Source organism: Dendropsophus ebraccatus, chromosome 13 (assembly GCF_027789765.1).
Source record: "Dendropsophus ebraccatus isolate aDenEbr1 chromosome 13, aDenEbr1.pat, whole genome shotgun sequence".
NCBI lineage: Eukaryota > Metazoa > Chordata > Amphibia > Anura > Hylidae > Dendropsophus > Dendropsophus ebraccatus.
This window is the reverse complement of record NC_091466.1, coordinates 6,002,930-6,028,025: the sequence shown is the minus strand read 5'-3', so window position 1 is coordinate 6,028,025 and position 25,096 is coordinate 6,002,930. Positions and strand designations below refer to the sequence as shown.

General features: G+C 48.7%; 1 protein-coding gene across 10 annotated transcripts in view; it reads right to left on the bottom strand.

The window, feature by feature from the left end:
* Positions 1 to 25,096, bottom strand: part of SEMA4A (semaphorin 4A) — a 66,530-nt gene that overhangs the window by 2,980 nt on the left and 38,454 nt on the right. For all 10 annotated transcript variants that reach the window (XM_069950020.1, XM_069950019.1, XM_069950023.1 and 7 more), the window contains exons 2-14: positions 15,056 to 15,180; positions 14,640 to 14,800; positions 12,529 to 12,588; positions 9,720 to 9,818; positions 9,140 to 9,251; positions 8,899 to 9,015; positions 7,551 to 7,690; positions 7,293 to 7,465; positions 2,133 to 2,283; positions 1,856 to 2,045; positions 1,657 to 1,778; positions 1,376 to 1,539; positions 1,182 to 1,297 (exon numbers count right to left, since the gene is read on the bottom strand). In XM_069950020.1, the coding sequence (XP_069806121.1) occupies positions 1,182 to 1,297; positions 1,376 to 1,539; positions 1,657 to 1,778; positions 1,856 to 2,045; positions 2,133 to 2,283; positions 7,293 to 7,465; positions 7,551 to 7,690; positions 8,899 to 9,015; positions 9,140 to 9,251; positions 9,720 to 9,818; positions 12,529 to 12,588; positions 14,640 to 14,800; positions 15,056 to 15,134 (1,684 nt within the window). In that variant the 5' untranslated portion in view covers positions 15,135 to 15,180. The remainder of the gene's footprint in view (positions 1 to 1,181; positions 1,298 to 1,375; positions 1,540 to 1,656; positions 1,779 to 1,855; positions 2,046 to 2,132; positions 2,284 to 7,292; positions 7,466 to 7,550; positions 7,691 to 8,898; positions 9,016 to 9,139; positions 9,252 to 9,719; positions 9,819 to 12,528; positions 12,589 to 14,639; positions 14,801 to 15,055; positions 15,181 to 25,096) is intronic.

The following is a 25,096-nucleotide window of genomic DNA, read 5'->3' as shown; positions in this document are numbered from 1 at the left end:
AGAGATCAGCGGTGACATCACTGAGAATACAGCCTATCCATCAAGAGATCAGCGGTGACATCACTGAGAATACAGCCTATCCATCACTAGAGACCAGTGACATCACTGAGAATACAGCCTATCCATCACTAGAGATCTGCAGTGACATCACTGAGAATACAGCCTATCCATCACTAGAGATCAGCGGTGACATCACTGAGAATACAGCCTATCCATCACTAGAGATCAGTGACATCACTGAGAATACAGCCTATCCATCACTAGAGGTCAGCAGTGACATCACTGAGAATACAGCCTATCCATCACTAGAGATCAGTGACATCACTGAGAATACAGCCTGTCCATCACTAGAGATCAGCGGTGACATCACTGAGAATACAGCCTATCCATCACTAGAGATCAGCGGTGACATCACTGAGAATACAGCCTATCCATTACTAGAGATCAGCAGTGACATCACTGAGAATACAGCCTATCCATCACTAGAGATCAGCGGTGACATCACTGAGAATACAGCCTATCCATCACTAGAGGTCAACAGTGACATCACTGAGAATACAGCCTATCCATCACTAGAGATCAGTGACATCACTGAGAATACAGCCTATCCATCACTAGAGATCAGCGGTGACATCACTGAGAATACAGCCTATCCATCACTAGAGATCAGCAGTGACATCACTGAGAATACAGCCTATCCATCACTAGAGATCAGCGGTGACATCACTGAGAATACAGCCTATCCATCACTAGAGATCAGTGACATCACTGAGAATACAGCCTATCCATCACTAGAGATCAGCAGTGACATCACTGAGAATACAGCCTATCCATCACTAGGGATCAGTGACATCACTGAGAATACAGCCTATCCATCACTAGAGGTCAGTGACATCACTGAGAATACAGCCTATCCATCACTAGGGATCAGTGACATCACTGAGAATACAGCCTATCCATCACTAGGGATCAGTGACATCACTGAGAATACAGCCTATCCATCACTAGAGATCAGCGGTGACATCACTGAGAATACAGCCTATCCATCACTAGAGATCAGCAGTGACATCACTGAGAATACAGCCTATCCATCACTAGAGATCAGTGACATCACTGAGAATACAGCCTATCCATCACTAGAGATCAGCGGTGTCGGATCCTGGTATATGCCCCTCGCTCACCTGTGATTGGCGCTCTGTCGGTGTTGTGCCCGGGTCGGGGGCTCCTCCCCTTGGCTGTGGGGCTCAGACAGGTGTTATTTGGGTTTCCTCCTTCTATATCCTGCAGCCAGGGGTCGCTGTGGAGGGTGGAGGTGTATTAGTTCAGCCGGCATGGACGGGGGTGTTTTTGGGGGATGAGTTTGGGCTTCCCTTACCGGCTCTCCGGGGTTGGTGACATCATCTGGCACTCTTGGACGGCCATGTTCCAGGCACAGTACGGGTCTCTTGCCAGTATGCACTCGAAGCATGTCCTATAGACGCTGCAGTTTGCCAGGGGGACCTGCAGGATCCCGTCCTTGGAGCCGACATATAACATTCTCTGCAAGATATTTGATATGATGTCACATTTAGGGGCGGAGCCTCCCTGTCCATCATGTGGGCAGCGGCTGGCTGATAGCAGAGAGCAGCAGTGTGTATGGGGATGATCAGCTCTCACCTTCTTGGGTTCCAGTAGAAGGGTCTCCACAGGCTCCGATGGGGGCAGAAGCTTCAGCTCCTCGATGAGGTGCGACTCTGTGCCGTCTTTTACCAGGACCGCCTTATGCACCGAGCCGCCATCTGCAAAACAGAGGTAGTGAGGGCGCAGTCCTGAGCTCTACCAGCAGGAGGCGCTGCTGCAGTACAGGAGCACTCACCTGTGCCCAGGTACATGACTGTGTACAGGACTCCTGACAAGGCCCGGACTGAATGGATGGCGATGCGGCTGTAGCCGGTGGTCTGCTGGATCAGGACGGGCCGCTTGGTGACCGGGGAGACCTTGTCGTCCATCAGGAAGTGATCCTTCATGAAGTTCAGGTCTGTGTCCGAGAACTTCCCTGCCGAGCACTGAGGGGCACAGCAGCACAGAGGATTAGAGCCTGCGCTATGGGGGGCCGTGACTGGTCTGGGGGGGCCGCCCCTAGAGATACTCACACTCCCCGGCCGCGGACTGGACACCGCCCCCGTATACCGCGTCCACTTGGAGCTCTCCTTGTTCTGCTCCTTGTAGTGTCCATTGAAAGCCGCCTCAATGTCCTTCAGTGTGAACGAGCAGACGGCCGAGCTGCTGGAGCCCCCCACCTGCCTGCCAGAGGGAGAGAGAGAGGTATCACAGGCTTAGATACACCAATACGTCAGACTGTATTACAGACATATATACACTGTGCAGCAAGTACAGCCAGGGGGTATCACAGGCTTAGATACACCAATACGTCAGACTGTACTACAGACTTATATACAACGTGCAGGATGTACAGCCATGGGGTATCACACAGGCTTAGATACACCAATACATCAGACTGTACTACAGACTTATACAACGTGCAGGATGTACAGCCGGGGGGTATCATACATCAGACTGTACTACAGACTACAGCTGGGGGTATCACACAGGCTTAGATACACCAATACATCAGACTGTACTACAGACTACAGCTGAGGGGTATCACACAGGCTTAGATACACCAATACATCCGACTGTACTACAGACTACAGCTGGGGAGTATCACACAGTCTTAGATACACCAATACATCAGACTGTACTACAGACATATATACACTGTGCAGCAAGTACAGCCAGGGGGTATCACACAGGCTTAGATACACCAATACATCCGACTGTACTACAGACATATATACACTGTGCAGCAAGTACAGCCAGGGGGTATCACACAGGCTTAGATACACCAATACATCCGACTGTACTACAGACTACAGCTGGGGAGTATCACACAGGCTTAGATACACCAATAAATCAGACTGTACTACAGACATATATACACTGTGCAGCAAGTACAGCCATGGGGTATCACACAGGCTTAGATACACCAATACGTCAGACTGTACTACAGACATATATACACTGTGCAGCAAGTACAGCCAGGGGGTATCACACAGGCTTAGATACACCAATACGTCAGACTGTACTACAGACATATATACACTGTGCAGCAAGTACAGCCAGGGGGTATCACACAGGCTTAGATACACCAATACATCCGACTGTACTACAGACTACAGCTGGGGAGTATCACACAGGCTTAGATACACCAATACATCAGACTGTACTACAGACATATATACACTGTGCAGCAAGTACAGCCAGGGGGTATCACACAGGCTTAGATACACCAATACATCAGAGTGTAATACAGACTACAGCTGGAGAGTATCACACAGGCTTAGATACACCAATACATCAGACTGTATCATACTACAAACATACATACAACGTGCAGGATATACAGCCGGGGGATACCACACAGGCTTAGATACATCAATACATCAGACTGTACTACAGACTACAGCTGGGGGTATCACACAGGCTTAGATACACCAATACGTCAGACTGTACTACAGACTACAGCTGGGGGGTATCACACAGGCTTAGATACACCAATACATCAGACTGTACTACAGACATATACACTGTGCAGGATGTACAGCTGGGGGGTATCACACAGGCTTAGATACACCAATACGTCAGACTGTACTACAGACATATACACTGTGCAGGATGTACAGCCGGGGGTATCACACAGGCTTAGATACACAAATACGTCAGACTGTACTACAGACTACAGGTGGGGGTATCACACAGGCTTAGATACACCAATACGTCAGACTGTACTACAGACTACAGCTGAGGGTATCATACAGGCTTAGATACACCAATACATCAGACTGTACTACAGACTACAGCCGGGGGGTATCACACAGGCTTAGATACACCAATACGTCAGACTGTACTACAGACTACAGGTGGGGGGTATCACACAGGCTTAGATACACCAATACGTCAGACTGTACTACAGACTACAGCTGAGGGTATCACACGTATTGGTGTATCTAAGCCTGTGTGATACCCCCCCAGCTGTGCATCCTGCACGTTGTATATATGTCTGTAGTATTATACAGACTGATGTATTGGTGTATCTAAGCCTATCAGACTGTACTACAGACTACAGCCGGGGAGTATCACACAGGCTTAGATACACCAATACGTCAGACTGTACTACAGACTACAGCTGGGGGTATCACACAGGCTTAGATACACCAATACATCAGTCTGTATAATACTACAGACATATATACAACGTGCAGGATGCACAGCTGGGGGGGTATCACACAGGCTTAGATACACCAATACGTCAGACTGTACTACAGACTAAAGCTGGGGGTATCACACAGGTTTAGATACACCAATACATCAGACTGTACTACAGACTACAGGTGGGGGGTATCACGCAGGCTTAGATACACCAATACATCAGACTGTACTACAGACTTATATACAACGTGCAGGATGTACAGCCATGGGGTATCACACAGGCTTAGATACACCAATACATCAGACTGTACTGCAGACTACAGCTGGGGGGTATGTATCACATAGGCTTAGATACACCAATACGTCAGACTGTACTACAGACTACAGGTGGGGGGTATCACGCAGGCTTAGATACACCAATACATCAGACTGTACTACAGACTTATATACAATGTGCAGGATGTACAGCCATGGGGTATCACACAGGCTTAGATACACCAATACATCAGACTGTACTACAGACTTATATACACTGTGCAGGATGTAGCCGGGGGGTATCATACATCAGACTGTACTACAGACTACAGCTGGGGGTATCACACAGGCTTAGATACACCAATACATCAGACTGTACTACAGACTACAGCTGAGGGGTATCACACAGGCTTAGATACACCAATACATCAGACTGTACTACAGACTACAGCTGGGGGGTATCACACAGGCTTAGATACACCAATACATCAGTCTGTATCATACTACAGACTTAGATACAACATGTAGGATGTACAGCTGAGGGGTATCACACAGGCTTAGATACACCAATACATCAGACTGTACTACAGACTACAGCTGGGGGGTATCACGCAGGCTTAGATACACCAATACATCAGACTGTATCATACTACAGACTTATATACACTGTGCAGGATGTACAGCTGGGGGGGTATCACACAGGCTTAGATACACCAATACATCAGACTGTATCATACTACAGACTTAGATACACTGTGCAGGATGGACAGCTGGGGGTATCACACAGGCTTAGGTACACAATACATCAGACTGTATCATACTACAGACTTAGATACACTGTGCAGGATGGACAGCTGGGGGGTATCACACAGGCTTAGGTACACCAATACATCAGACTGTATCATACTACAGACTCAGATACACAGTGCAGGATGGACAGCTGGGGGGTATCACATAGGCTTAGGTACACCAATACATCAGACTGTATCATACTACAGACTCAGATACACAGTGCAGGATGGACAGCTGGGGGGTATCACACAGGCTTAGGTACACCAATACATCAGACTGTATCATACTACAGACTTAGATACACAGTGCAGTTCATTCTAGGCAGTTACATTGATCAGACGTGTCACTGGGCAGAAAATATGGCCGCCATTAGCCGAGCCGACACATGATTATCGACTGGTGGGGGGGCGAGGGCGCCATTCACATTGGATTTCTGTAAATCTCTCTATAGACCTGAAGTGGAATGAACAGAATTGGGGGGAGGAATCCTGAGAACACAACACTGATAGCGGAGAAGATGCAAAACTACAACTCTGAACAAACCTGGAGAGACAAAGCCAACCACCACTAGGGGCGCCATAATCTCCCAGTCACATGATGTATACCTGCTGTACTATGTGGCCTTACCACTAGGGGCGCAATCATCTCCCAGTCACATGATGTATACCTGCTGTACTATGTGGCCTTACCACTAGGGGCGCAATCATTTCCCAGTCACATGATGTATACCTGCTGTACTATGTGGCCTCACCACTAGGGGCGCCATCATCTCTCAGTCACATGATGTATACCTGCTGTACTATGTGGCCTCACCACTAGGGGCACCATCATCTCCCAGTCACATGATGTATAACTGCTGTACTATGTGGCCTCACCACTAGGGGCGCCATCATCTCTCAGTCACATGATGTATACCTGCTGTACTATGTGGCCTCACCACTAGGGGCACCATCATCTCCCAGTCACATGATGTATACCTGCTGTACTATGTGGCCCCCACCACTAGGGGCGCAATCATCTCCCAGTCACATGATGTATACCTGCTGTACTATGTGGCCTCACCACTAGGGGCGCCATCATCCCCGAGTCACATGATGTATAACTGCTGTACTATGTGGCCCTCACCACTAGGGGCACCATCATCCCCGAGTCACATGATATATAACTGCTGTACTATGTGGCCCTCACCACTAGGGTGCCATCATCTCCCAGTCACATGATGTATACCTGCTGTACTATGTGGCCTCACCACTAGGGGCGCCATCATCTCCCAGTCACATGATGTATAACTGCTGTACTATGTGGCCTCACCACTAGGGGCGCCATCATCTCCCAGTCCCATGATGTATAACTGCTGTACTATGTGGCCTCTCCACTAGGGTGCCATCATCTCCCAGTCACATAATATATAACTGCTGTACTATGTGGCCTCACCACTAGGGGCGCCATCATCTCCCAGTCACATGATGTATAACTGCTGTACTATGTGGCCTCTCCACTAGGGGCGCAATCATCTCCCAGTCACATGATGTATACCTGCTGTACTATGTGGCCTCACCACTAGGGGCGCCATCATCCCCGAGTCACATGATGTATAACTGCTGTACTATGTGGCCTCACCACTAGGGGCGCCATCATCCCCGAGTCACATGATGTATAACTGCTGTACTATGTGGCCCTCACCACTAGGGGCGCCATCATCCCCGAGTCACATGATGTATAACTGCTGTACTATGTGGCCCTCACCACTAGGGGCGCCATCATCCCCGAGTCACATGATGTATAACTGCTGTACTATGTGGCCCTCACCACTAGAGGCGCCATCATCCCCGAGTCACATGATATATAACTGCTGTACTATGTGGCCCTCACCACTAGGGGCGCCATCATCCCCGAGTCACATGATGTATAACTGCTGTACTATGTGGCCCTCACCACTAGAGGCGCCATCATCCACAAGTCACATGATGTATAACTGCTGTACTATGTGGCCTCACCACTGGGAGCTGAAGACTCCATAGAATACGGTGTTGTGCGGGTCGTCTGGGGTGAGTGGCGCCACGTGCCGGATGACATTGAAGGGGAAGTTGTCCATGTGGTTGCAGACTAACTGCGCCTTCAGGAAGGTCGTCCATTTCTTCTGGAGGACCTTATCTCCGCCGACATCATCCTGGAAGAGTAAGGAAAGATAAGTGAGGCGTCTATGTGGGAGGCCCCCGCCATCTTGGATGCCATACAGGACCCCCCATACTCACCTTGCACACTCGGGCCACTCGGGACACCGTCACTTTGTCAAAGAAGTCAAACTCCTTCCCGGTCTCCTCAAAGAAGAAGAAGACTCTGCCCATCCCGTCCGGGTCCTGGATGTAGAAGGAGCCCGCAAAGGAGGCGTCCGCTGCCAGAGAGGGGATGACCGTGAGTGTGGGGGCCCCATCACACACAGTAAGGTTAGGGGGCCCCTATATATAACTGTAACAGTGCAGCCCCCATCACACACAGTAAGGTTAGGGGACCCCTATATATATACTGTAACAGTGCAGCTGCCATCACACACAGTAAGGTTAGGGGGCCCCTATATATAGAGTATATATAACTATAACAGTGCAGCCCCCATCACACACAGTAAGGTTAGGGGGCCCCTATATATATACTGTAACAGTGCAGCCCCCATAACACACAGTAAGGTTAGGGGGCCCCTATATATAGAGTATATATAACTATAACAGTGCAGCCCCCATCACACACAGTAAGGTTAGGGGGCCCCTATATATATATATAGTATATATAGTAGTTGAATGAGGCGGCACTCCAGTATAAGTGATAAAAAAGTGTTTTTTATTCACCCATTAGTAAGCAACGTTTCAATCTCTCTTTGAGATCTTTTTCAAGCAATAATATCAGAGTGGCAATGCTCAGTATTTAACATAGAAGCCCCTCCCATTGCACATCCCATCATTAGTGACATCATCTTGATTATCATATGTAAACAATATATACAACAGTGTAAACAATGTATTCAATGTATATATAACTGTAACAGTGCAGCTCCCATCACACACAGTAAGGTTAGGGGTCCCCTATATATATAACTGTAACAGTGCAGCCCCCATCACACACAGTAAGGTTAGGGGTCCCTTATATATGTGTGTGTGTGTGTATATATATAACTTACAGTGCAGCCCCCCATCACACACACAGTGAGATTAGGGGTCTCCTATATATGACTAACAGTGCCCCCCATCACACACAGTGAGGTTAGGGGTCCCATATATATATATATATATATATATATATATATATATATATATATATATGTTACAGTAAAAAAAACCATCATACACAGTAAGGTTAGGGGGTCTCTCTCTCTCTCTCTCTATATATATATATATACACACATATATAGGTCTTGCAGTGCAGCCCCCCTTCACACACACACACACATATATATGTATATATTATAACTGTTCCAGTGAAGCCCCCCGCCCCTTTAATACACACACAGTAAGGTTAGGTGTCCCCTATATATATAGGTCTTACAGTGCAGCCGCTCCCCATCATACACACACAGTGAGGTTAGGGGTCCCATATATATATAGGTCTTACAGTGCAGCCAGCCCAGAGAGGCATCAGTCTTCAAGGACGGTTGGGCCCCCAGGCTCCTCAGGATGATGGGCTCATTACCCATGAAGTTGTTCATGGTGCCGGTATACAGCTCGCCATCTACAAGAAGAGAAGAAGCCTGAATGTGTGAGATGAACATGGGTGGTCACCCAGCTTTCCTGCTGCCTGAATGGCTGTGACACCCTGCCATCCCAGCACGCACCTCCACCTGATGCCTACTTACCCACCATGACCCCGGTGTGTGTGTGCTGAGGGTCAAAGGGCGACTGACCCTTCCCATCCACAGTTACCGTCTCATTCTTCTGATTGACCAGCAAAGAAAAGGTGTTCAAGTCCTGAAACCAACAAATCGATTGTATATACTATACTATATATACAGGTATATAGATGAGGTAGTGTAAGGGCTCCCTGGGTCACTGCTGAGGTCACGTTACACTGTGACAGCCGCTTCTTTCATCTTGCTGTGTAATAGCTCTCCCCCGCCATCATATGAGGATGGTTTTCATCCCCACGCGGTGACTTAGGCGGCTGAGCCGTAATTTACTCATTAGCCGCCCTCCCGTGTAATTATAGGAGCCGTGTCACATGTGAGGAAGTGCGGCCGCGCTCCGGCTCTGTCATCACTGCCTCTCTTATAGCGTGCTCACATCTACTGTTTTCCTCTGTTATCAGCCACTAACACTAATAGGACAGCAATCCATAACAAAGGGAAGTCGGGCCCCTTCCCAGAGCTGAGTGTAGCCCCCCTTTAAGGTCAGCATTGTGCCCCTTCCTGCCCCCTCCCACATGAGGCCCGGACTTACCACATAGGTGCAGTTTGGGCTGAAGGCGTTGGTCCCGCAGGTGTATAGGTGGGTGTCATTAAAATAGAGCAAAATACGGATGAAATTCAAGCATTCAGCCTGAGAAAAAAGAGAAAGACTTGTCAGGATTTATGGGGAATTATTTGATTTCCTATTATGACCTCAGTTATTCCTGTGACCTCTAGGTGTCGCTGTTGTGTCTGACATCCTGAATTATTCCTGTGACCTCTAGGTGTCGCTGTTGTGTCTGACATCCTGAATTATTCCTGTGACCTCTAGGTGTCGCTGTTGTGTCTGACATCCTGAATTATTCCTGTGACCTCTAGGTGTCGCTGTTGTGTCTGACATCCTGAATTATTCCTGTGACCTCTAGGTGTCGCTGTTGTGTCTGACATCCTCAGTTATTCCTCTGACCTCTAGGTGTCGCTGTTGTGTCTGACATCCTGAATTATTCCTGTGACCTCTAGGTGTCGCTGTTGTGTCTGACATCCTGAATTATTCCTGTGACCTCTAGGTGTCGCTGTTGTGTCTGACATCCTGAATTATTCCTGTGACCTCTAGGTGTCGCTGTTGTGTCTGATATCGTGAATTATTCCTGTGACCTACAGGTGTCGCTGTTGTGTCTGACATCCTCAGTTATTCCTGTGACCTCTAGGTGTCGCTGTTGTGTCTGACATCCTGAATTATTCCTGTGACCTCTAGGTGTCGCTGTTGTGTCTGACATCCTCAGTTATTCCTGTGACCTCTAGGTGTCGCTGTTGTGTCTGACATCCTGAATTATTCCTGTGACCTCTAGGTGTCGCTGTTGTGTCTGACATCCTCAGTTATTCCTGTGACCTCTAGGTGTCGCTGTTGTGTCTGACATCCTCAGTTATCCCTGTGACCTCTAGGTGTCGCTGTTGTGTCTGACATCCTCAGTTATTCCTGTGACCTCTAGGTGTCGCTGTTGTGTCTGACATCCTCAGTTATCCCTGTGACCTCTAGGTGCCGCTGTTGTGTCTGACATCCTCAGTTATTCCTGGGACCTCTAGGCGTCGCTGTTGTGTCTGACATCCTCAGTTATTCCTGTGACCTCTAGGTGTCGCTGTTGTGTCTCACATCCTGAATTATTCCTGTGACCTCTAGGTGTCGCTGTTGTGTCTGATATCGTGAATTATTCCTGTGACCTACAGGTGTCGCTGTTGTGTCTGGCATCCTCAGTTATTCCTGTGACCTCTAGGTGTCGCTGTTGTGTCTGACATCCTCAGTTATTCCTGTGACCTCTAGGTGTCGCTGTTGTGTCTGACATCCTGAATTATTCCTGTGACCTCTAGGTGTCGCTGTTGTGTCTGACATCCTCAGTTATTCCTGTGACCTCTAGGTGTCGCTGTTGTGTCTGACATCCTGAATTATTCCTGGGACCTCTAGGTGTCGCTGTTGTGTCTGACATCCTCAGTTATTCCTGTGACCTCTAGGTGTCGCTGTTGTGTCTGACATCCTCAGTTATTCCTGTGACCTCTAGGTGTCGCTGTTGTGTCTGACATCCTCAGTTATTCCTGTGACCTCTAGGCGTCGCTGTTATGTTTGACATCCTCAGTTATTCCTGTGACCTCTAGGTGTCGCTGTTGTGTCTGACATCCTCAGTTATTCCTGTGACCTCTAGGTGTCGCTGTTGTGTCTGACATCCTCAGATATTCCTGTGACCTCTAGGTGTCGCTGTTGTGTCTGACATCCTCAGTTATTCCTGTGACCTCTAGGTGGTGCTGTTGTGTCTGACATCCTCAGATATTCCTGTAACCTCTAGGTGTCGCTGTTGTGTCTGACATCCTCAGTTATTCCTGTGACCTGTAGGTGTCGCTGTTGTGTCTAACATCCTCAGTTATTCCTGTGACCTCTAGGTGTCGCTGTTGTGTCTGACATCCTCAGTTATTCCTGTGACCTGTAGGTGTCGCTGTTGTGTCTGACATCCTCAGTTATTTCTGTGACCTGTAGGTGTCGCTGTTGTGCCTGACATCCTCAGTTATTCCTGTGACCTGTAGGTGTCGCTGTTGTGTCTGACATCCTCAGTTATTCCTGGGACCTCTAGGTGTCGCTGTTGTGTCTGACATCCTCAGTTATCCCTGTGACCTCTAGGTGTCGCTGTTGTGTCTGACATCCTCAGTTATTCCCGTGACCTCTAGGTGTCGCTGTTGTGTCTGATTTCGTGAATTATTCCTGTGACCTCTAGGTGTCGCTGTTGTGTCTGATATCGTGAATTATTCCTGTGACCTCTAGGTGTCGCTATTGTGTCTGACATCCTGAATTATTCCTGTGACCTCTAGGTGTCGCTGTTGTGTCTGACATCCTGAATTATTCCTGTGACCTCTAGGTGTCGCTGTTGTGTCTGACATCCTGAATTATTCCTGTGACCTCTAGGTGTCGCTGTTGTGTCTGACATCCTCAGTTATTCCTGGGACCTCTAGGCGTCGCTGTTGTGTTTGACATCCTCAGTTTTTCCTGTGACCTCTAGGTGTCACTGTTGTGTCTGACATCCTCAGTTATTCCTGTGACCTCTAGGTGTCGCTGTTGTGTCTGACATCCTGAATTGTTCCTGTGACCTCTAGGTGTCACTGTTGTGTCTGACATCCTCAGTTATCCCTGTGACCTCTAGGTGTCGCTGTTGTGTCTGACATCCTCAGTTATTCCTGTGACCTCTAGGTGGTGCTGTTGTGTCTGACATCCTCAGTTATTCCTGTGACCTCTAGGTGTCGCTGTTGTCTGTGACAATGTGGGAGCTGTACTGGAGCTTGTTAGTATTGGGGGGCTCCCCACCCCTATAGCGCCCTCTTACCTCTTTCCGCGCTTTGGATTTACAGTTTTCAATCTGATCGGGTTTGGACGGCCAGGAAATCTGAAGAGAAAGAAAGTGAGAAAGTGACCGGACTGAATACAACCCGTATGTCCCTGCCCACCTGTACAGTCCGAGAGGGGGGGGGGGAGAGATCCTCCAGAGAGAGAGAAAGGGGGGGGGGAGGTCCTCCAGAGTGAGAGAGGGGGGAGGGGGAAAGTCCTCCAAAGAGGGGGGGGGGGGGTCCTCCAGAGAGGGGGGGTATCCTCAGGGGGGAGAGGGAGAGGGGGGGGGTCCTCCGGGGGGAGAGAGGGGGTTGGGGTGGGGAGAGGTCCTCCAGAGAGGGAGGGGGAGGTCCTCCAGAGAGAGAGAGAGAGGGGTCCTCAGAGAGAGGGGGAGGGCCTTAGAGAGAGGGGGAGGGCCTCAGAGAGAGGAGGGGTCCTCAGAGAGGGGGGGGTCCTCAGAGAGAGGGGGGGGGTCCTCAGAGAGAGAGAGAAAGAGGTCCTCAGAGAGAGGGGGAGGTTCTCAGAGAGAGAGAGGTCATCAGAGAGAGGGGTGGGGTCCTCAGAGAAGGGGAGGACCTCAGAGAGAGGGGGGTCCTCAGAGAGAGGGGGAGGTCCTCAGAGAGAGGGGGAGGTCCTCAGAGAGAGAGAGAGAGGTCCTCAGAGAGAGGGGGAGGTCTTTAGAGAGGGAGGTCCTTAGAGAGAGGGGGGGTCCTGAGAGAGAGGGGAGGTCCTTAGGGGGGGAGTGCTCAGAGATAGGGGGAGGTCCTCAGAGAGAGAGAGAGGTCCTCAGAGAGAGGGAGAAGTCCTCCAAGAGGGGGGGGGGTCCTCAGAGAGAGGAGGAGGGCCTCAGAGAGAGAGAGGTCCTCAGAGAGGGGGGGGTCCTCAGAAAGAGGGGGAGGTCCTCAGAGAGAGGGGTGTGGTCCTCAGAGAAGGGGAGGTCCTCAGAGAGAGGGGGAGGTCCTCAGAGAGAGGGGGAGGTCCTCAGAGAGAGAGAGAGAGAGGTCCTTAGAGAGAGAGAGGGGGATGTCCTTAGAGAGAGTGGGGTCCTGAGAGAGAGGGGGAGGTGCTTAGGGGGGTGCTCAGAGAGAGGGTGAGGTCCTCAGAAAGAGGGTGAGGTCCTCAGAGAGAGAGGGGGAAGTCCTCAGAGAGAGAGAGAGGTCCTCAGAGAGAGGGGCGGGGTCTTCAGAGAAGGGGAGGTCCTCAGAGAGAGGGGGAGGACCTCAGAGAGAGAGAGAGAGGTCCTCAGAGGGGGAGGTCCTCAGAGAGAGAGGGGGGGTCCTCAGAGAGAGAGAGAGAGGTCCTCAGAAAGAGGGGATCCTCAGAGAGAGGGGGAGGACCTCAGAGAGAGAGAGAGAGGTCCTCAGAGGGGGAGGTCCTCAGAGAGAGAGACGGTTCTCAGAGAGAGAGAGAGAGAGAGAGAGAGAGAGAGAGGTCCTCAGAAAGAGGGGATCCTCAGAGAGAGGGGGAGGTTATCAGAGAGAGGGGCGGGGTCCTCAGAGAAAGGGAGGTCCTCAGAGAGAGGGGGGGCCCTCAGAGAGAGGGGGAGGTCCCCAGAGAAAGAGGTCCTCAGAGAGAGGGGGGGGGTCCTCAGAGAGAGGGGGAGGTCCTTCTGGGGGGGTGCTCAGAGAGAGGGGGAGGTCCTCAGAGAGAGGGGGAGGTCCTCAGAGAGAGAGGGGAAGGTCCTCAGAGAGAGAGGGGAAGGTCCTCAAAGAGAGAGGGGTCCTCAGAGAGAGGGGGAGGTCCTCAGAGAGAAGGGGGAGTTCCTCAGAGAGAGGGGGGAGGTCCTCAGAGAGAGGGGGGAGGTCCTCAGAGAGAGGGGGGTCCTCAGAGAGAGGGGGGGTCCTCAGAGAGAGAGAGGGGAAGGTCCTCAGAGAGAGGGGGAGGTCCTCAGAGAGAAGGGGGAGTTCCTCAGAGAGAGGGGGGAGGTCCTCAGAAAGAGGGGGGAGGTCCTCAGAGAGAGGGGGGTCCTCAGAGAGAGGGGGGGTCCTCAGAGAGAGAGAGGGGAAGGTCCTCAGAGAGAGGGGGAGGTCCTCAAAGAGAGGGGGGAGGTCCTCAGAGAATGGCTCCTCCAGAGACACCTCCTCGGGGCAGGTGTGTTGGGGGTCTCACCTCTCGGCTCAGCTGGAGCTTTGGGGGGTCTCTGAGGCTGAAGGCGAGGATGTGGTCTCGGGCACCGGCATACAGGGTCTCTTTGTCCTTGGAGAGCAGCAGGCGGTCATAGTGCTGGATGTCTCCTCTGCTGAAGACGGTCACTGCCCTGGAGGGGTCACCTGAGAGACAGACGGCAGAGTTATCCCCCCGCCTGTGGTGGTCCCGGGAGTGGGCGTGGCCAGGCTGGGTCACATGGGCTCTCTCTAAGATGTCACCTGACGCATGTGGCACAACCTGTTCTGCCAGTTCTCCAGGGACTTTCTGTGGTGATGACTGGAGAGGAAAGTGACAACCAATATGGCGCCCGCTCGCTGCTGGGTGGAGGCCGTACTGGTCGTTACTCAGCTTTCCCAGGGGTCAGACACGTGACTTACCACGCTGGAACGTAATCCTGGGCAGCGGCTCGGCTCCGGCACACGCCAGCATCACCAGTGCCAACACCCAGGGGGGCATGATGGCCAGAGGGGTGACAGCCCACAGCCTTACTTCTGTCCCCGATCTGTGGAGAGAGCAGAGGATTCACAGTGGGGAGATGCTCTGCAGGATTGCGAGAGGGTGTGATGCTCTGCATGAATGCGGGAGGACGCAAGGCTCTGAAGGACAGCAGGAGGGCGCAATGCTCTGCAGAACGGCACGATGCTCTGCAGGACGGCACGATGCTCTGCAGGACAGCAGGAGGGCGCGATGCTCTGCAGGACAGCAGGAGGGCGTGATGCTCTGCAGGATGGGGGGAGGGCGTGATGCTCTGCAGGACGGCGGGAGGGCACAATGCTCTGCAGGACGGCTGGAGGGCACGATGTTCTGCAGGACAGCAGGAGGGTGCGATACTCTGCAGGACGGCAGTAGGGCGCGATGCTCTGCAGGCTGTAGAGGAGGGAAGTGCACACAGATTCCTCTTTTTGGTTAGGAGGATGTTGGGGGCTTCTCAGGGGGCAGATACCGCACTTCTGTGTTTCACTTTCACATGTCACATGATTATACTGCACAGGTAGGGGGCGCCATGTCACATGACTATACTGCACAGGTAGGGGGCGGCATGTCACATGGGTATACTGCACAGGTAGGGGGCGCCATGTCACATGACTATACTGCACAGGTAGGGGGCGGCATGTCACATGGGTATACTGCACAGGTAGGGGGCGCCATGTGACATGATTATACTGCACAGGTAGGGGGCACCATGTCACATGATTATACTGCACAGGTAGGGGGCGCCATGTGACATGATTATACTGCACAGGTAGGAGGCGCCATGTCACATGATTATACTGCACAGGTAGGGGGCGCCATGTCACATGATTATACTGCACAGGTAGGGGGCGCCATGTGACATGATTATACTGCACAGGTAGGAGGCGCCATGTCACATGACTATACTGCACAGGTAGGGGGCACCATGTCACATGATTATACTGCACAGGTAGGGGGCGCCATGTGACATGATTATACTGCACAGGTAGGAGGCGCCATGTCACATGATTATACTGCACAGGTAGGGGGCGCCATGTCACATGATTATACTGCACAGGTAGGGGGCGCCATGTCACATGATTATACTGCACAGGTAGGAGGCGCCATGTCACATGATTATACTGCACAGGTAGGGGGCGCCATGTCACATGATTATACTGCACAGGTAGGGGGCACCATGTTACATGGGTATACTGCACAGGTAGGGGGCACCATGTCACATGATTATACTGCACAGGTAGGGGGCACCATGTCACATGATTATACTGCACAGGTAGGGGGCACCATGTCACATGATTATACTGCACAGGTAGGAGGCGCCATGTCACATGATTATACTGCACAGGTAGGGGGCGCCATGTCACATGATTATACTGCACAGGTAGGGGGCGCCATGTGACATGATTATACTGCACAGGTAGGGGGCGCCATGTCACATGACTATACTGCACAGGTAGGGGGCGCCATGTCACATGATTATACTGCACAGGTAGGGGGCGCCATGTCACATGATTATACTGCACAGGTAGGGGGCGCCATGTCACATGGGTATACTGCACAGGTAGGGGGCGCCATGTCACATGATTATACTGCACAGGTAGGGGGCGCCATGTCACATGATTATACTGCACAGGTAGGGGGCGCCATGTCACATGATTATACTGCACAGGTAGGGGGCGCCATGTCAAATGATTATACTGCACAGGTAGGGGGCGCCATGTCACATGATTATACTGCACAGGTAGGGGGCGGCATGTCACATGATTATACTGCACAGGTAGGGGGCGCCATGTCACATGACTATACTGCACAGGTAGGAGGCGCCATGTCACATGATTATACTGCACAGGTAGGGGGCGCCATGTCACATGGGTATACTGCACAGGTAGGGGGCACCATGTCACATGATTATACTGCACAGGTAGGGGGCACCATGTCACATGATTATACTGCACAGGTAGGGGGCGCCATGTCACATGACTATACTGCACAGGTAGGGGGCGGCATGTCACATGGGTATACTGCACAGGTAGGGGGCGCCATGTCACATGATTATACTGCACAGGTAGGGGGCGCCATGTCACATGATTATACTGCACAGGTAGGGGGCGCCATGTCACATGATTATACTGCACAGGTAGGGGGCAGCATGTCACATGGGTATACTGCACAGGTAGGGAGCGCCATGTCACATGATTATACTGCACAGGTAGGGGGCGCCATGTCACATGACTATACTGCACAGGTAGGGGGCGCCATGTCACATGGGTATACTGCACAGGTAGGGGGCGCCATGTCACATGATTATACTGCACAGGTAGGGGGCGCCATGTCACATGATTATACTGCACAGGTAGGGGGCGCCATGTCACATGATTATACTGCACAGGTAGGGAGCGCCATGTCACATGATTATACTGCACAGGTAGGGGGCGCCATGTCACATGATTATACTGCACAGGTAGGAGGCGCCATGTCACATGATTATACTGCACAGGTAGGGGGCGCCATGTCACATAATTATACTGCACAGGTAGGGGGCGCCATGTCACATGACTATACTGCACAGGTAGGGAGCGCCATGTCACATGATTATACTGCACAGGTAGGGAGCGCCATGTCACATGATTATACTGCACAGGTAGGGGGCAGCATGTCACATGGGTATACTGCACAGGTAGGGGGCGCCATGTCACATGACTATACTGCACAGGTAGGAGGCACTATGTCACATGATTATACTGCACAGGTAGGGGGCGGCATGTCACATGATTATACTGCACAGGTAGGGGGCGCCATGTCACATGATTATACTGCACAGGTAGGGGGCGCCATGTCACATGACTATACTGCACAGGTAGGGGGCGGCATGTCACATGGGTATACTGCACAGGTAGGGGGCGCCATGTCACATGATTATACTGCACAGGTAGGGGGCACCATGTCACATGATTATACTGCACAGGTAGGGGGCACCATGTCACATGATTATACTGCACAGGTAGGGGGCGGCATGTCACATGGGTATACTGCACAGGTAGGGGGCGCCATGTCACATGATTATACTGCAAAGGTGGGGGGCGACATGTCACATGATTATACTGCACAGGTAGGGGGCGACATGTCACATGATTATACTGCACTGAAGGGTGACTGGCACCATAATGGCGACACCATCATGATTTCTACAGTCTCATTTTAGATTCAAACAGAAATCACGTCTGAATTTGGCGACAACTTCCCTAACAACGGGCAGGGGTCACATGACTGACGGGTGCCCAGGGCCAGACTGCGAGTACCCGGCTTCTGGCGTCTTACAATCACATATCAGTGATGTCACCGCGGCTGCTGTGGTTTCTATAAGGAAGTAGAATCTGTAGGGGGAGGGGGAGGCCTGATGGAAAAGCGAAACTGAGGGGGCGAACAACAGCACCCACATAATACTCCATATCATACCACCCCATATACTGCCACATAATACTCCATATCATACCACCCCATATACTGCCACATAATACTCCATATCATACCACCCCATATACTGCCACATAATACACCATATCATACCACCCCATATACTGCCAAATAATACCCCATATCATACCACCCCATATACTGCCACATAATACACCATATCATACCACCCCATATACTGCCACATAATACTCCATATCATTCCACCCCATGTACTGCCACATAATACTCCATATCATACCACCCCATATACTGCCACATAATACTCCATATCATACTACCCCATATACTGTCACATAATACTCCATATAATCCCACCCCATATACTGCCACATAAAACACCATATCATACCACCCCATATACTGCCACATAATACTCCATATCATACCACCCCATATACTGCCACATAATACTCCATATCATACCACCCCATATACTGCCACATAATACACCATATCATACCACCCCATATACTGCCACATAATACACCATATCATACCACCCCATATACTGCCACATAATACTCCATATCATACCACCCCATATACTGCCACATAATACACCATATCATACCACCCCATATACTGCCACATAATACTCCATATCATACCACCCCATATACTGCCACATAATACTCCATATCATACCACCCCATATACTGCCACATAATACTCCATATCATACCACCCCATATACTGCCACATAATACACCATATCATACCACCCCATATACTGCCACATAATACTCCATATCATACCACCCCATGTAATACCACATAATACTCCATATCATACCACCCCATATACTGCCACATAATACACCATATCATACCACCCCATATAGTGCCACATAATACTCCATATCATACCACCCCATATACTGCCACATAATACTCCATATCATATCACCCCATATACTGCCACATAATACACCATATCATACCACCCCATATACTGCCACATAATACTCCATATCATACCACCCCATGTATTGCCACATAATACTCCATATCATACCACCCCATATACTGCCACATAATACACCATATAATACCACCCCATGTAATACCACATAATACTCCATATCATACCACACCATATCATACCACCCCATATACTGCCACATAATACTCCATATCATACCACCCCATATACTGCCACATAATACTCCATATCATATCACCCCATATACTGCCACATAATACACCATATCATACCACCCCATATACTGCCACATAATACTCCATATCATACCACCCCATATACTGCCACATAATACTCCATATCATACCACCCCATATACTGCCACATAATACACCATATAATACCACCCCATGTAATACCACATAATACTCCATATCATACCACCCCATATACTGCCACATAATACACCATATCATACCACCCCATATACTGCCACATAATACACCATATCATACCACCCCATATACTGCCACATAATACTCCATATCATACCACCCCATATACTGCCACATAATACTCCATATAATCCCACCCCATATACTGCCACATAAAACATCATATCATACCACCCCATATACTGCCACATAATACTCCATATCATACCACCCCATATACTGCCACATAATACTCCATATCATACCACCCCATATACTGCCACATAATACTCCATATCATACCACCCCATATACTGCCACATAATACTCCATATCATACCACCCCATGTACTGCCCCCCATAGTGATAGCCCCCTGTCCATACACTGCACCCCCCATAGTGATAGCCACCTGTCCATACACTGCACCCCCCATAGTGATAGCCACCTGTCCATACACTGCACCCCCCATAGTGATAGCCCCCTGTCCATACACTGCACCCCCCATAGTGATAGCCACCTGTCCATACACTGCACCCCCCATAGTGATAGCCCCCTGTCCATACACTGCACCCCCCATAGTGATAGCCCCCTGTCCATACACTGCACCCCCCATAGTGATAGCCACCTGTCCACCATACACTGCACCCCCCATAGTGATAGCCACCTGTCCATACACTGCACCCCCCATAGTGATAGCCCCCTGTCCACCATACACTGCACCCCCCATAGTGATAGCCCCCAGTCCATACACTGCACCCCCCATAGTGATAGCCCCCTGTCCACCATACACTGCACCCCCCATAGTGATAGCCCCCAGTCCATACACTGCACCCCCCATAGTGATAGCCCCCTGTCCACATGAGCACCACACAGGAGAAATGACAGGCCGGAAGTATACAGAGTGATGAACCAAGGAGAATCCATAATACAGGAGAAGTGGCACTGTGTGTATATATATATATATATATATACATATATATATATATATACTGAGGATTACACCCAGCATACAGGACAGGAGAAGTGGTACTGTGCATTGTGTATATATACCGAGGATTATACCCAGTATACAGGACAGGAGAAGTGGTACTGTGCATTGTGTATATATACCGAGGATTATACCCAGTATACAGGACAGGAGAAGTGGTACTGTGCACTGTGTATATATACTGAGGATTACACGCAGCATACAGGATGGGAGAAGTAGTACTGTGCATTGTCCATACAGATGACAGGCAGTGGTACTGTGCAGTGTGGCCAGGGTTGGTGGATCGGTGCCGTTGGCGCTCAGTGTTTTTCATCGGTCTCTTTGTCGCTCAGGAGTCGGACACAATATAAATATTTGCCTTTCAAATAATACAAATATCCCAGGTGTTGTGTGCAGGAGGTAGTAGTGAGCACGCACAGTATCCCCGCCTCTGCACCTGTCATTCCTTACAACCCTCAGGGGAGCCTCCTATGCGCTCACTGTCGCCCCCTGTGTGTGCCAACAAATTTTGGTTGTGTAAATGAGGTCGGGAGTTGTGTAAGACAAAGGGAGGATTGTTACCGAGTACAGAAGTGGTACTGTGCATAGTTTATACATTCAGGACTAGAGAAGGAGTACTGTGCAGAGTTTATACATACAGGACTGGAGAAGGAGTACTGTGCAGAGTCTATACATACAGGACTAGAGAAGGAGTACTGTGCAGAGTTTATACATACAGGACTGGAGAAGGAGTACTGTGCAGAGTCTATACATACAGGACTGGAGAAGGAGTACTGTGCAGAGTCTATACATACAGGACTGGAGAAGGAGTACTGTGCAGAGTCTATACATATAGGACTGGAGAAGGAGTACTGTGCAGAGTCTATACATTCAGGACTGGAGAAGGAGTACTGTGCAGAGTCTATACATACAGGACTGGAGAAGGAGTACTGTGCAGAGTCTATACATACAGGACTAGAGAAGGAGTACTGTGCAGAGTCTATACATACAGGACTGGAGAAGGAGTACTGTGCAGAGTCTATACATACAGGACTGGAGAAGGAGTACTGTGCAGAGTCTATACATACAGGACTGGAGAAGGTGTACTGTGCAGAGTCTATACATACAGGACTGGAGAAGGAGTACTGTGCAGAGTCTATACATACAGGACTAGAGAAGGAGTACTGTGCAGAGTCTATACATACAGGACTAGAGAAGGAGTACTGTGCAGAGTCTATACATATAGGACTGGAGAAGGAGTACTGTGCAGAGTCTATACATACAGGACTGGAGAAGGAGTACTGTGTGCAGAGTCTATATAGGTCACTATTATATAAAAGTCACTTGTATCACTATATACAGGTCACTACTATATACAGGTCACTACCATCACTATATACAGGTCACTATTATATACAGGTCACTACCATCACTATATACAGGTCACTATCATCACTATATACAGGTCACTACCATCACTATATACAGGTCACTACCATCACTATATACAGGTCACTACTATATACAGGTCACTACCATCACTATATACAGGTCACTATCATCACTATATACAGGTCACTACCATCACTATATACAGGTCACTACCATCACTATATACAGGTCACTATCATCACTATATACAGGTCACTACCATCACTATATACAGGTCACTATCATCACTATATACAGGTCACTACCATCACTATATACAGGTCACTATTATATACAGGTCACTACCATCACTATATACAGGTCACTATTATATACAGGTCACTACCATCACTATATACAGGTCACTACCATCACTATTATATACAGGTCACTACCATCACTATATACAGGTCACTATCATCGCTATATACAGGTCACTATCATCACTATATACAGGGCACTATCATCACTATATACAGGTCACTACCATCACTATATACAGGTCACTATCATCACTATATACAGGTCACTATCATCACTATATACAGGTCACTACCATCACTATATACAGGTCACTACTATATACAGGTCACTACCATCACTATATACAGGTCACTATTATATACAGGTCACTACCATCACTATATACAGGTCACTACCATCACTATATACAGGTCACTATCATCACTATATACAGGTCACTATCATCACTATATACAGGGCACTATCATCACTATATACAGGTCACTACCATCACTATATACAGGGCACTATCATCACTATATACAGGTCACTACCATCACTATATACAGGTCACTATTATATACAGGTCACTACCATCACAATATACAGGTCACTACCATCACTATATACAGGTCACTACCATTACTATATACAGGTCACTACCATCACTATATACAGGTCACTACCATTACTATATACAGGTCACTACCATCACTATATACAGGTCACTATTATATACAGGTCACTATATACAGGTCACTATATACAGGTCACTACAATCACTATATACAGGTCACTATCATCACTATATAGAGGTCACTATAATATATAGGTCACTAGTATCACTATATACAGGTCACTATATACAGGTCACTATCATCTCTATATACAGGTCACTATATACAGGTCACTACCATCACTATATACAGGTCACTATCATCACTATATACAGGTCACTATCATCACTATATACAGGTCACTATATACAGGTCACTATCATCACTATATACAGGTCACTATCATCACTATATACAGGTCACTATCATCACTATATACAGGTCACTACCATCACTATATACAGGTCACTACCATCACTATATACAGGTCACTATCATCACTATATACAGGTCACTATTATATACAGGTCACTACCACCACTATATACAGGTCACTACCATCACTATATACAGGTCACTATCATCACTATATACAGGTCACTACCATCACTATATACAGGTCACTATCATCACTATATACAGGTCACTACCATCACTATATACAGGTCACTACCATCACTATATACAGGTCACTACCATCACTATTATATACAGGTCACTACCATCACTATATACAGGTCACTATATACAGGTCACTACCATCACTATATACAGGTCACATATCACTATATACAGGTCACTACCATCACTATATACAGGTCACTATCATCACTATATACAGGTCACTACCATCACTATATACAGGTCACTATCATCACTATATACAGGTCACTACCATCACTATATACAGGTCACTACCATCACTATATACAGGTCACTACCATCACTATATACAGGTCACTACTATATACAGGTCACTACCATCACTATATACAGGTCACTACCATCACTATTATATACAGGTCACTACCATCACTATATACAGGTCACTATATACAGGTCACTACCATCACTATATACAGGTCACATATCACTATATACAGGTCACTACCATCACTATATACAGGTCACTATCATCACTATATACAGGTCACTACCATCACTATATACAGGTCACTACCATCACTATATACAGGTCACTACCATCACTATATACAGGTCACATATCACTATATACAGGTCACTACCATCACTATATACAGGTCACTATATACAGGTCACTATCATCACTATATACAGGTCACTACCATCACTATATACAGGTCACTACCATCACTATATACAGGTCACTATCATCACTATATACAGGTCACTATATACAGGTCACATATCACTATATACAGGTCACATATCACTATATACAGGTCACTACCATCACTATATACAGGTCACTACCATCACTATATACAGGTCACTATATACAGGTCACATATCACTATATACAGGTCACTACCATCACTATATACAGGTCACTATCATCACTATATACAGGTCACTACCATCACTATTATATACAGGTCACTACCATCACTATATACAGGTCACATATCACTATATACAGGGCACTACCATCACTATATACAGGTCACATATCACTATATACAGGTCACTACCATCACTATATACAGGTCACTACCATCACTATATACAGGTCACTCGGCTTTCCCATATATCACTGCACAGAGGGACAGAGAACCTTGAGATCACACAACGTCCTGGGAGTCAGAGACATCAGAGGAGACTGATCTATAGATAACAGCATGAAGGTCAGGGAGACGGACACATGGGGAGC